Below are 12,869 nucleotides of genomic sequence, written 5' to 3' on the forward strand. Positions count from 1 at the left end.
GAGAAGATTACAGATGTTTGTCAAAACCAGAAGAGAGGATCAATCAAGTAAGCGTTTTGGTTTTGCTAAAATGTTTTCCTCTCGGTGTGGGATGAGTCAGACAGGTGCTGACGCCATTTTGAAGGCAAACACTGAAGGTCAAATTAAAGAGTGAGGGTATGGAAATATACGCTTAATGATCTAGGTGGGTCTTTAACGTGAAAGCTGAAGTCAAGGAAAAAGGTGGGGAGTACTGAGAGGAAAGGAGGAGAGCAATGCAGGAGTAAAACTAAGAGAGGACGGCAGGCAGGGAAAGGAGCTTGGACAGCAGGTGAAGGCAACATGCAGTGAAGGACAGTCCAAACTAATAGAGGAGTAAGAGTGGCAAAAGTCAAGCGGAGCAGTGAGGAAGGACAGAAATGGGAGTGGAGGCACATGTGCCTGGCAGAGACTTTCAGAGAGGACTGTCTCTGTACCGGTACCCATGTAGACAGGCAGCTGGAGAGACAAGAGTCTACATTTCTGTGGCCAAGTGGAGCAAACTGAAAGTGCACCTGGCTCCATATCTGGTGCTCATCAGTTGCCAATATCTGATACTAAAGGAAGAATATAAAATCAGGGCAAGTGTAAGGAGATATTCTCATTCCTAGCCCCCGGGACCTACATCTCATGGACATCCTGAACCAAAGAAGGTGTCTTGGTAAATAAGGAGGTCAACAAAAGTGATGAGCATTGCAGGATGATGATGACCATAACCAGAAAGATGACCTCAAGCTAAAGGAAGAATTCCATCCAATGACTCAGAAAATAGGTGTATAGAGAACTAAGAATAAGTGACAGGTGACCAAGGAGCTAAAAAGGGAAAATAAATACATAAACAAACAAGCAAAATTAGCAGAAAAGAGTTCAGTTGGTTAGATTAGATCTCTGTTTCTAAAGAAAGTGCATTATGCATTGACATCCACACGCAAAGCATCAGGGAGTCACAGCCTGTGCTCCGTTCCAGACTGCAGAAGACTCCTAGTGCCAAGGGGGGAAGCTTACCTCAGCGAGACAGCAATATTTGCTCTTCTTAGCTGGTTTTTATCTACCAGTTTTGCCTGCTTGCTCTCAGTGATCACTGAATACAGACATCACATTTAGCATTATCTAACAACTCCATGACTGCCTTTCTGCAATCACCTCCTGCCAGCCCCAGGCTGTGCTCCGGGGCATGGAGCGCTGCAGGGATGTTGTTCCCTGCATCAGGGGTAGCCGAGGAGGTGGCATGAGGATTTGGGCATGAATTAGAAAGGGGAGACACTTCAGGTCTGAAACTGCAGTCATGATTTGGTTTCACAAGAATTCTGCAAACTTCTCTTGTGAAATTCTGCTACCCACAATAGCAGAAATCCTACCCTCCCCAAAATCAGTCATTCGGAAAAGATTGTTGCTCCTTCTAAGCAGGAAAACAACCTCTTCTGGTTTGGGATCTCAGCTGGAGTTAGAAACATGCAGGATACCAACCCAAATCTCCCTGTAATTTAAGGAGATTCCTGCCCAAATTTCCCATCCTGTCTCACCACTAATTCCTAAAGTAACAAATAATTTTCATCTGAATATTTGAGAAATTGAGTCTCCAGGGAACAGTTACTTATAAAGCAGTATTCCTGATGTTCATTACTTGTATCATGCGCATCTAATAATTCTCAGGGTTCTGCTTCACCACTTAATGTCTCGATTACCATGAAATAAAGAAAGGCATCAAGGGCTGAGAATGTAGCTGGATGGCTCTTTACAGCATGGGCTAAAAAGCATGTGGTGCTAAACAGGTGTAAAAACAAAACCAAAAATTTGTCAGAGGTTATGACTGCGATGCAAGGCATGTATTTTCCGATTATGCCTTGCCAAAAGGCATTCTTGAGAGACTATTGCCAGAAAGAGCTCGTTAAAGTGACATCAGAAGAAAAATACTAATTTACGATGTGTGCTACATATTTTTCAGGAGCCTCAGCTGTCAAAGGATAACACTGCATAAGAATTTGTTTTTTTCTTACGTGCTGAACTCCATGTTTACAATTGCCCACCTCATTGCTGTTGTGCCTAACCCTGGCCTTGTAAAAAGGGATCCTGTAAGTACTGCATGACTCCTCTCCATCTTAACACCCCAGTAAAATTACTACGGCCATGCCAAAACCAGACATTCCCATTCACCAGTTAACGATAGCCATCTGGTAAAACACACATGGAGGGTGTAGATTCTGAGAACTTCACTCAACCTTACTCAGATCTTTCACGGAGCAATAGAAATCTTTGAATCTGGTACAAGAAGAAATCTCAGACTTGTTCCAGCCAGCCCATCCATACAAACATGTGTCAGATCCCCAACTCTCTCGGCACTACCTGACTTTTCCCAGCAAAGCCCCTGAAGGGACAGGTGCCCTTGGTGGCTGCATGTCCTTTCCCACAAGCACACACGGTAGGGAGGGGCAGGGTTGGAGAGAGAGACAACTTTTTTCAAAATACTGACCCAAAAGATCTGTTTGCTGCATTTTTTTTCTTAGGAGGTGGTAAATCAAACCATAGCTTGCTTCACTGCTCTTAGTGACACAAATTGTGCCAGCCCCTCACCTGATAAATAACTATGGCAGATCTCAGTCACCCAGCTCTGATCTTGCTCTCTAACAGAGCAGTTGCATTGTGCTCGCTGTCGTTACAGCAGCCCCGGCTGATGTGAAATTAATGCAAGCCTGGGAATCTCTCAAGTTATGTCACAACACTGATCAGCTTGTCTTCTAATAAGATCATTCAATTACAGTTCAACCATTTATCTGCTTCTAATTTTGTGAGAGCAATTAAACATTAGCACCTGATATTATCTGATCACGTGTGTGTCTCAAATGTGTGCTGGTTAAGTCAGCTAATTAAAGCTTACTGGTTAAGTAAGCTAATTAAAGCAGGAAATATATAGACTAAAGAAAACATCACCAGTACCAGGGACCATCTGGAGATTAAAAAATAGAAGAGCAGAAAAATAATTAAAAAATCACATATTTTGTTTCTCCTTATTGCATAGCATCATATGTACGTAGCCTGTGCAAGAGATGCAATGAAAATACGTTTGATATTTGAAGACAAAAAGCTGGCAGATGATATCAGGCACCTAAATTGAAGTAAGATCGTTGCCCCAGGGTTAAAAGTGGTACCTCCTGACAGCAGAAGTAAATTTTCTGAAGTGCTTTAAACTAAAAGTTGAGGCCACGGCGAGTACTCTTATGCTTTAAAATTTCATTAAAAAACTGTATCTAGTGCCTTTGGGCTGGACCTTTATTTGGACTGAAATCTTGACCCCAGTGAAGTCAATGACAAAGCTCTCAGAGGCTTTGGTAGAGCCACAGGCCAGGTACCGGCACACTGAGCATCACCCGATGAAAACCCCCAACTTCCATTGGCAACAGACAGTATAGAAATTACGTAAGTGGTTATCTTTGGAGGCCGTGGAGCCCCAGAGCAGTGTGGAGGTTCATGCATGCAGTCAGCTTTCAGGTCTCCGGCCCGAATATGGCCCGAAGAGGCACCTTAGTGCTGAATACAGTCACAGAAATCGCCCAAGCTGTGTCCTTCCACTGATGTTACCAAATACAGCTGTGTTAGCAAACCTGGCTGCAGCTAGTTAGCTAAGCACATGCTTTTATGAACAAAGCCTTTGTTTTGCACTTTCTTCTTCCAAACCAGATTCACATGTCTTTGAGTCAGCAGTGAACTGCTGTCTAGAGGCGAGGTGCAAAACTTGGGGCCAGAAGACCTGGTGTCTCCCGTTTTCGTTCTGCAGTCAAATACAGGATGAGAGTACACTCACTGCTTAATCCTGCCTCATGTTCTAGATTTCCCTTCCTTAAAAAAAAAATCAGAAAAAAAACAGGTGAGGTGACCTATTAATATGTTCAGTCTCCCAACATTACTAGGAAGTGTATTCTGTTATTTTAGTAACATAATAAACTTGTAAATACTTGATTGGGAAAAGAAAGTGAACAGCCAGGGGCAAGTTTTTAACATGTGATGAAATTACATATAGTCTCCATATGAGTATATGAAGACTTAAAGGATTTACGTTAAAAATTTACTTATCCCACCAGGTAGATTCCCATAATATTTTTATTTTAATGCTGATTAACAGAGCAAATGAAGGCTTTATAGCTTGGTTTTTTTCTGCCCCTACCGCACTGTCTGTTTTATTAAGTCCATCTTAAGATGACTACTTCCAACTTCCTGTAGTTTGCTGCATTTATCCACTTTCCACCTATGCATCTTCTGAGCTTGACAGGCTCATGTGTGTGTGCCTCCTACCTCTGATATATACAGAAATAGTGAAGTGTGTAGAAGGAATTTCAAACAGTCACAGATACCCATTATGTAGTGTGCATATACAGAGATGAAGTTGGTGGTTTATTTACTCTGCAAAATAATAAATGTGTTTCCACCCCAATAGCTCCAGCTTTTTTTTCCCTGCCTAAAGTTTCACAATAGATTTTAAATATGCAATGCCATGGGAAAATACTTACAGTGGATACTTATTTATGAAGATATCAACAAATCCATATAATTTTGAGAGAAGAAAGAAGGTTCTGTTAAATAACAAAGAGAAAAGACAGGAGGAGCAAGAAAGGAAATTCATCCCTAACACCAAGACACCCACATTCTCCCTGTGATCCAGACACAAAAGATGTGAGACAATCCAAAGCATCATTTACATGAGGAGAGGCCATACTGCATGCTTACTCACATATAGTTTGCTGCACAGAGTTAAACCCTTTGGTGATCATTCTGCTCATGTAAAATGGTAAGTCAAGCTGCTTTTTTGATATATCTTGATTTGCTTTTTTATCTCATTTTTTCCTGCTTTCTGGTTATATAATTCTCTCTCTCTCTCTTTCTCTCTCTCTGATTTATCTGGATCTGAAATGATGGAAGAGAAGGATGTGAGCCCAGGTGGCCATACAAGAAACAAAGAAGCAATGAAGATGTTTCAGGGACATTGAACAAAAATAAATAGGACACGTGTATGAACACTTATTTACACGTACTGAAAAATGTTACGTGAGCTAATTTTTTTGCATGGTGTATCTGAAGTAGCAACTGCATCAATTACACTATTACTGGAACACATTTTATAGGAAGAGGTATCTTCTTATCACCTTCTTAAATGAGACTGTCCCACAGAAGAATGGTGATCTGTGAACAGCACATTATGTTCTCCATTAAAAACCCTGGAAACAGAAATTAAACTCTTGCTGCCTAATCTCTTAATACAGTCTTGCACGTCAGATCTGTATTCTTCATTTTTTGTATTCCACAAGGCTAGTAATTTTAATACTCAGTACTGATGGGGGTAAAGGAAGACACAGCTAATGACTGAAGGGATAGCTCTGCTAATGAGAAACTGAATAATTGATCAGCTCCATGGGCACCAATATAAATATGTTTGTAGATGGGACTAAGTTTGGTTACAAATCAGTGATGGCTCAGTAATTAGAACCTCTTTCAGAAAAGCTTTAAGAGATCTTACTGTATTTTTATCACTTTCCTGTTCTAGTGGAGATATCTGTTCTCTTCTTTCTCCAGGCTCTTCTGTAGCCTCTTCACCTTTCATGTGGTAGTTTCACCCTTGCTTCTGGCGTTACATGGTGTGAAATTTTTTATTTCAATTGCAGTTTTAGAGTCCATAGCAAGGGCCAGTGCTCCCCTGGTAGCTCCTGGGAGCCCTGCGTGGGCTCTCATGCTTGGCTATGGTATCAGAGAGTAAGGACCCAGCATCCATTCAGGCATGCTCCAATCTCACTGTCAAGTCCCAGCTCTCTGCCACACAGCTTATTTATGCCTTAATGTATAAATAATCTGTACCCCCTCTTACATGGGTACAGCAGCAGAGCTGGTAAGGGACAACCCAAAGCAATCCATGTTTTATTACAAGCACCGTGATTTCATTTTCACAGACAGGTTGGGTGTGGGCTGGGCTGAGCCCGGCAAAGTCTCCTTTCCACTGGCAGTATCTGTAACTTGCTCAGCTCTTGAACATTGGGTGTGATAGGCTGAAGCCTGTTCTTGCCTCCTTGTGTAGATGTAGATATACTTTAAAGATCCTTAGCTGGTTTACCATTCTAGCTGATGGTGCAGCATGCACTCTCTGTCTCTGACAAGAGCACATAGTCCCTTCCCTTTCCCAAGCATATTGCTAAAGTTTCTATCACTGTGGGCATGAAGTGGGGTGAAAAAGGGCACTTGGTTTAATCGTACTGCCTGAAACCCATCTCCTGGTAGAAGGCAAGCCTTCAGGAGAAACCACTAAGCTGCTTCCCACTCAGCATTATTAGTGAGACAAAGAGAAAGTGAGAAGAGCACAAAAGCTGGTGTACACTAGCATTACACTCTTCAAAGCAAGGCCATGGTAGTAGTATTAAAAAATCTAGTATCCTCATGGACACTAAAACACTATAAATAATCTCACCATTGACAAATTCAAGTGAAAACCATGACTGCCCAAGTGTATTAGGTTTTCCTCCCTATCACACTAAAACAGTAGAAATAAAACATTGAGCTGTGGGGGCAGATGAGGAGTGTGTAAAGGGTAGTTACTGTGATTTATGGGGTTACAATACTGGTGACTTCCCCTATTCTTAAAGGAATAGGGAGGGAATGAGAGCCAAGAAAACAAAGGAGATTCACAGCATTTCAGGAACAGTATCAGTGTTAGGACTTTTTACCATGTAAATGTTACCTTGTCATCTCTTGTTGCTTTCAGTTCCTTCTGATGTAGCCTGGCAGAGCCTGGGGGGTTTTAAAACATGTTTTTCTCAAATGAGAGGCTCATAGTTGATAACAGTGAAGATAAATGGCAAAACTGCTGTTCCACGTGACTTGTGTTTGCCTCAATAGTCCCAGCAGTCCTCATGGTGCAGCCCCCTTGGAAGCAGCAAAGGTGGAACTCCACAAAGACGAAGGGAGCTTTGATCCTCTGAGTTGTTTCATGTATTATGCTCAGGGTAGAGCTTCAGGAGGCTGTGTTCTTGTTAAATAATTTGATTCTTTATTGATGTAACTATTTCCAGAGCTTTCCTGTCACTCTCAAAGCATCTCCAAAGTCTTTCATCTTAGTACATCTGTTCCTCCATCCTGCTTCCACTACATTACTTACAGGGGCCTCTGCAGCCCATTTAGCCCTGAAGAGATGACTCAAAGCTACTCTAGAATATTGTCTAGATGCAAAAGTAATCAAAGACCAAACTTTTAATAGAGAATTACTAGCCAATGCCTAGCGGTCATGTCTCCCGAATCTTCTAGTGTATCATCTTCTATGCTAGAAGAGGGTCGGTGTTCTTGTGAAAGCTGTCATCATCTTGCCTAGGAGTTCTTTGTCTAACAAAGGGTCCAACTGGCTGTTTAAAACATTGCCCTTCTGCTGCTTCGGGTATAGGAATGAGGCTTGGCGAGACCGGGCCCATAGTGTATTTGTGAATTTACAAATTGCGCAAATTTTGTACATTTGCAGATTATATTTGTGCATTGACTTCACTAGGACAAACTGGCTCAGCAAGGTTGACCTGGGGAGAATATAATGTGTTACTTGCTTTTGTGTAAGTCAAAGAGGGCCAAAGTCAGTCTCCAGTTACACTCATGCCAAGCTCTTTTGAAGTCAAAGGTTTTCCACCAGTTTTGTGTCTCACCGCACCATGTTCAGTGATGAAATTCTGGCATTTTTTTGTTCAGCTTCAAAGTAAAACAGGGAGCAAAAGTGCCTGTTGTGGGAAAGTGAACCAAACCCTTTAATTCGTCATTTACAAGCAAAGGACTGAGGCTGTGCTTTAGACTTTGCAGGTGCCCCAGAATAATTTTTGACATCTACAAATAAATACGCAAATCCCATTAGTTTTCCTTTGCCTGAGCAGGTACATGAAGACAAGCTCGCATCTCCCATCCCTCCCATTTCCCCTGTGACAGCTACCTGTCTTGTCATTAGCTTTTGCTAGTAAAGCAGAGAAGAGTGAGTGTTCGACTGGCACAAGTTATTTCCTGACATAGGAAATGCTATACCAGGACAGGAGAGTCACAAACTATCTTTTGAAAGAGGAACCAGTGAAGTCACTAACATCCTTCTAAGATCCATTTAACTTTTTCTTTTTTAAAAACACCAAAAAGGATGCCACTGCTAATTGGGAAACCAATAGAAAGAGAGAGAGAACAGGAAGGCTTGGCTCTAAAGCTCAGGTTTAGAGAGAACCTGTCCCAGCTAAGAGGCATTTCTGAATTGGACTACAAAGTACCATATCACATTTCTGAGGTTCATAGCTGTGATGGCTGAGCCTGAGAGGTGCAAGCAAGCACAGTCCCTGATGTGCATGTGTCTATAGGGGGGTCACCTCAGGAGGTGACAGGGAAAAGAAATTCCTGCTCTATCTGCCTATGCCTTCATCCACAAAAGAGAACTGACACATGGGGAGGACAGTGCTCCTGCTGCCATTGCATTTCTCTAGCATCAGCAGAATTGCACTTCTTTGTATAATTTTTTGCTTCCTAGCAGCATTTGCTGTCTAGACTTCCCCTCACCAGTCCTGTCCAGTCCTGCTAAGCTGCAGGGACAAGGAAAATGGAGCAGTACTGTGCAGGATGCACAGGGACAGGATCTCCTGCTCTCCAGCTCTGGCACCCAGGAGCAGCCAGAATGGGATCACTAACAGCGTCCTATGCCTGTGAGCAAAGGGCAGTGTGACCTTCCTTGGAGGCAGGGAATGACTGTGACTTCAGTTCAGGAGCATGTGTTTGCCTTCAAGAGGATGAGTTTGATGCTGGTGAATCATTTGCAAATGAAGTTTCTGCCAGCAGTAAGCTCAGGGGCACTGCCAGGACTGTGCTGCACCAGTTTTACCCTCGTTGAAATCACTGGGTTGCACTGGCGTAACACTGAAGTAATTCAGATGTAAATCAGAATCTCTTCTTCCATCCTAGGAAAGATCAAATCTTTCCACTCCCACAAGGTTCAATGCGATTAATGCAGACTAAAGGACGTTGTGAATTCAGAACCAGCCATATTCAAACAATTCTTACAAATTTTCAGGCTGGAATAATATCTGCATTCATTTTAAGACAGATCTGTCAGGGTCTAAATGGCATGAAACAGAGCAGTAATTCCCATCATTTTTCCCAAGGTCTTTATATTCTTGTTTATATTCTCAAAACTCTCAGAGTAATGGAGGAAACAAAGCACCATGTAATCCTGGTGGTGTCAGATTCACTGATCTGATGTGGCGTGCCATGCCCAGAATATGAAGTATGGATGATTAAAGGACATTCACAGCATTCATAAATGACACTTCTGTGAAGAGTATTTGTGGTTTATGCAGAACAACTGAATCTGGGCTGCAAAGAAGTCAGTCAGTCACCATCTGAAAAAGATGAAAAAGATCTGAGCTTTCTCAACAACGTTATTATGGTTGCTTTCTCCATGGGAAGGCACCATCAAATTAACAGCTGCCATCAGGAGGGGGAAAAAAGAGGTTTAAGAGCCTAAGAATAAATATTTATTTTGGGACAGATTTCCTCATCTTACTTTCCTCAGGAATTATTCTGTCTACATTTCGGTTGCTTGCTCTTCTTCTAAAGCAGTATCTATTAGTAGGCTCAGGTTTCTCAAAACTGTTGCAACATCACGACAGGAAAGGTGATAGCTTTCATGTAGCCCGGTCCCAAGGTATTTTGTGTCAAAATAACCCAGGCTCTATCAGATCCTGTGGATGGTATTACGGCAGTGTGGTCCCTACATGCAGCCTCTTATTTAGGAGTCAGAGTACCATTTCCTCCAGACATTTAATTCCAGAAAGGACTTTGTACTGCAAAATGCATTGTCCTGAAGCTGAAGGCATCAGGTCCTGGGGCTTGTTCCCGGGTTTTCAGGCTGCATCTTTTCTGCTCAGGTGAGGAAGACCTGCACTCCCAGCCACAGCAAGGATGGAAGCTGAATATCCACCACGCAGGCCAAACTGCAGATTTAAATGCCTCTGTGAAAAGTCTGATCTAACCTGTCATTCTGCCTGATCATTGTCCACCTGCACCAACTCTGGACCCTGAAGCTCTGCCATTGTGGCAGTGAGAAGTGAGCACTCCCAGCACAGCTTTTTTCAAAATCAGCAAAACCTCAGCATCCCCGGTCTTGCTGTCGTCGACTGCAATTCTCTTGTTTGGCCACAGTGTACATTTTCAGCCACTGGGGTTTTTATATGAGGTTGTCATAGCAAAGCACACGCTGGCTGTATGTGCAAAATGAGTGAATCCACTCCAGATTTGCTAAAATTCATGACATGCCTCCAGAACTGCTGCTCAAGAAAGGTGTACTTATTTTACCCTTAGAACGGAGCTGTAGCGATCCCTGCAAGGCTGGTAGTCTTTCACGGTGTGGAGTTGTGCTTGATGGAGTTCTGACACTAATTCAATTCTCACATGATTTACTGAGGCTTTTTATCATTTTTCCCTTTGGTTTTCCTCAAGAAATGGGGGAGGTTTGTAATTGCAAAGTGAAGATGGCCTAAAAATGTAGGGTGGGACATGGGTGACCATAAATTTCTATCAATTGCACTGTCTCCTATGCATCTGAGAGACTGAAAGGTAAAAACATAGACATGGAAAAATGTCAGGTAGTGACTTCTTAAATGTCAGATCAACAATTGCAAATACTAACAGTTGCCCTTCTGGTGGATTCTGTGCTATGCTGTGTGGACATGGCACCCTCTAATGAACTCCTGCTCCTGTGCTTCCTACACAAGGCCTCCCAAATGAATAGAGCATTTGAACAGCTTAGGTTTTGATATTTCTCTGGGAATATAAGCAATTATATTTAGAAACCTGGCTGTTGTAGAAGAAACTACTAATTCAAGGTAATTCAAATCAAACTTGAAGTTCTTCCCCAAGTTTTCCTTACCACATGCCCTTAAAAGGGTCTAGCTAAAACGTAAGAAATTTGAGTCTGAATTGGCGAGAAAGTAGATTTTTCAAAATCCCTCAAAAGATGGACATTTCCAAAAGGAATTCCTCTCTGAAGGACAGTACCATAAAGTTTCCAAAATATGATATTCTCTCTGATACTGTGCTGCCACTGCTATTTTCCTCACTGGGATTTGCCTGATTAAATGGCAGTGCTGCCAGTGCAGGCAGCTGTGTCTGAGTCCGAGAGACCATCCACCTCGCTCTAATGCTGGTGGCTGAAACAGGTCAGGTGAATTAAATGCAGTGTGAGCATTCCTTTCCAGGGACTGCTTCAGTCTACACATCTATACCGTGAAGTCAGACATCCAGGTTAGGCAAGATGAATGCCATCCATGCTATTTCATTGCCCTTCAGTGACTGCTGTGCAGACCAGTATTATTGCCCATTTTCAGTCATGAGCTCCCCTTGAAGGTATTTAAGACCAAACAGAAGTAGCCTGAAACAAAAGAGAAATAAATGAAAGGGCATCAAAGTGTCTTTACAGATGGCAGCCAAGCACATGGTGTAAGAGTATGGGAGAAGAAACAGTAATGGCTTTCAGCAGGAGGAAAAAGGCAAGAGGCTTGGGCTAGTTATGTACATGGCCTTTAACTTTAGTTGGCAGAATGAGCTATCAACCAATAATAAGTCAGTTATTTGGATGATTAAGCTCCTTTCCTCACCATTTCACATCTGAATAGCTTATGGTTGTATATACCCAACTGACTGTTTTTTTTAATTTCCTGGTGTCCCCTTGGCCCAAGGTCCTTTAAAGGGTTGGGGGCTACCCCTGGCAGCAGGTCACCCCAGAAAAGACAGTGGAGCAGAGTCTGAGTGCATCTAGAGAGCTACAACACCCATAGACATTTAAGGTCAGGTATGTCTTACATTTGAACACCTGTTTTGCAGATACATACAGCTGAGCTAGTAGCCCCACGCTCTTTTTATAGCTAAAGATAGACAAATGCACATTCGGGGCACTATCCATCTGACTTATTTTAGATATATCCTTTAGGATGTGATAATTTTTGCTGTGATCTCCATCACCTCTATTGATTCATTATCTTTTGACTACAGGAGAGACAGCTTAGGTGTCTATATTTAATCTCACAAATCCCGGTCATATCATTAGAAAATCCCTGGAGCATTTAACTGAATCATGGAGTGATCATATCCATGTCATCAAAGCTGTATGTGTACCTAGTCCCTAGGAAATGCTTTTGAGGGTCTACACCTTATACCTCAAATGTAAGCATAAGTACAGTCGGCTGTTAGATATACTCCATGTAGGCTTAAACTAGCCTGGCTCAAGGCATGACAACATGCCCAGAGCTCAGGTATGGCTGCAAAATCAGCCAAGGCACTGCATGAATATATGTTTGAGTAACCTCTGCCTTGTCCCATCCTCCTGTGCCCAGTGACTCTTGCTCAGGTATGATGGTGGAGGAGAGGTGCCTGGAATAACTGAAGCTCTTACCCCTTTTCATTGGGGATTACCTCCCACCACTGGGAGAAGATGGCAGCAGGTCTTGTGACCACTCTGATTCTCTTCCCAGTCCAAATGAAGAGCAGGTCGAGTAGTTCCTGTACTATTTTTTTAGGCTACCCCGACTGCCCCTGTTTTTTCTTCCTTGGGGCCCCTCTCTGACAGCCTCTGTGCCCTCCTCTGTCAGTCAGGCTCATACTTATGATGCCTTCCTGAAAAGCTGCCTCCCTCCAGCAACCCCAGCTCAGACACCAAGCTAATAAAACCCATTGGGCATGACAAGGCTGTGTTTTGCTCTGCCTCGCACCTTGCCTGACGCTTTACCACGCTGCACCCCGTGGGCGAGGAGCCAGTGCTGGATGTGCCACGGGAAGCCCGCGGGAGCTCAGCCCGGCATGGCACCCTGCGGAGTTCA

General features: G+C 42.9%; 1 protein-coding gene across 3 annotated transcripts in view; it reads left to right on the plus strand.

Annotated features, from left to right (window-relative positions):
• Positions 1-12,869, plus strand: part of CALCR (calcitonin receptor) — a 181,368-nt gene that overhangs the window by 137,569 nt on the left and 30,930 nt on the right. For all 3 annotated transcript variants that reach the window (XM_030010291.2, XM_030010292.2, XM_030010293.2), the window contains exon 7: positions 1,964-2,090. In XM_030010291.2, the coding sequence (XP_029866151.1) occupies positions 1,964-2,090 (127 nt within the window). The remainder of the gene's footprint in view (positions 1-1,963; positions 2,091-12,869) is intronic.

Source organism: Aquila chrysaetos, chromosome 3, assembly GCF_900496995.4.
Source record: "Aquila chrysaetos chrysaetos chromosome 3, bAquChr1.4, whole genome shotgun sequence".
NCBI lineage: Eukaryota > Metazoa > Chordata > Aves > Accipitriformes > Accipitridae > Aquila > Aquila chrysaetos.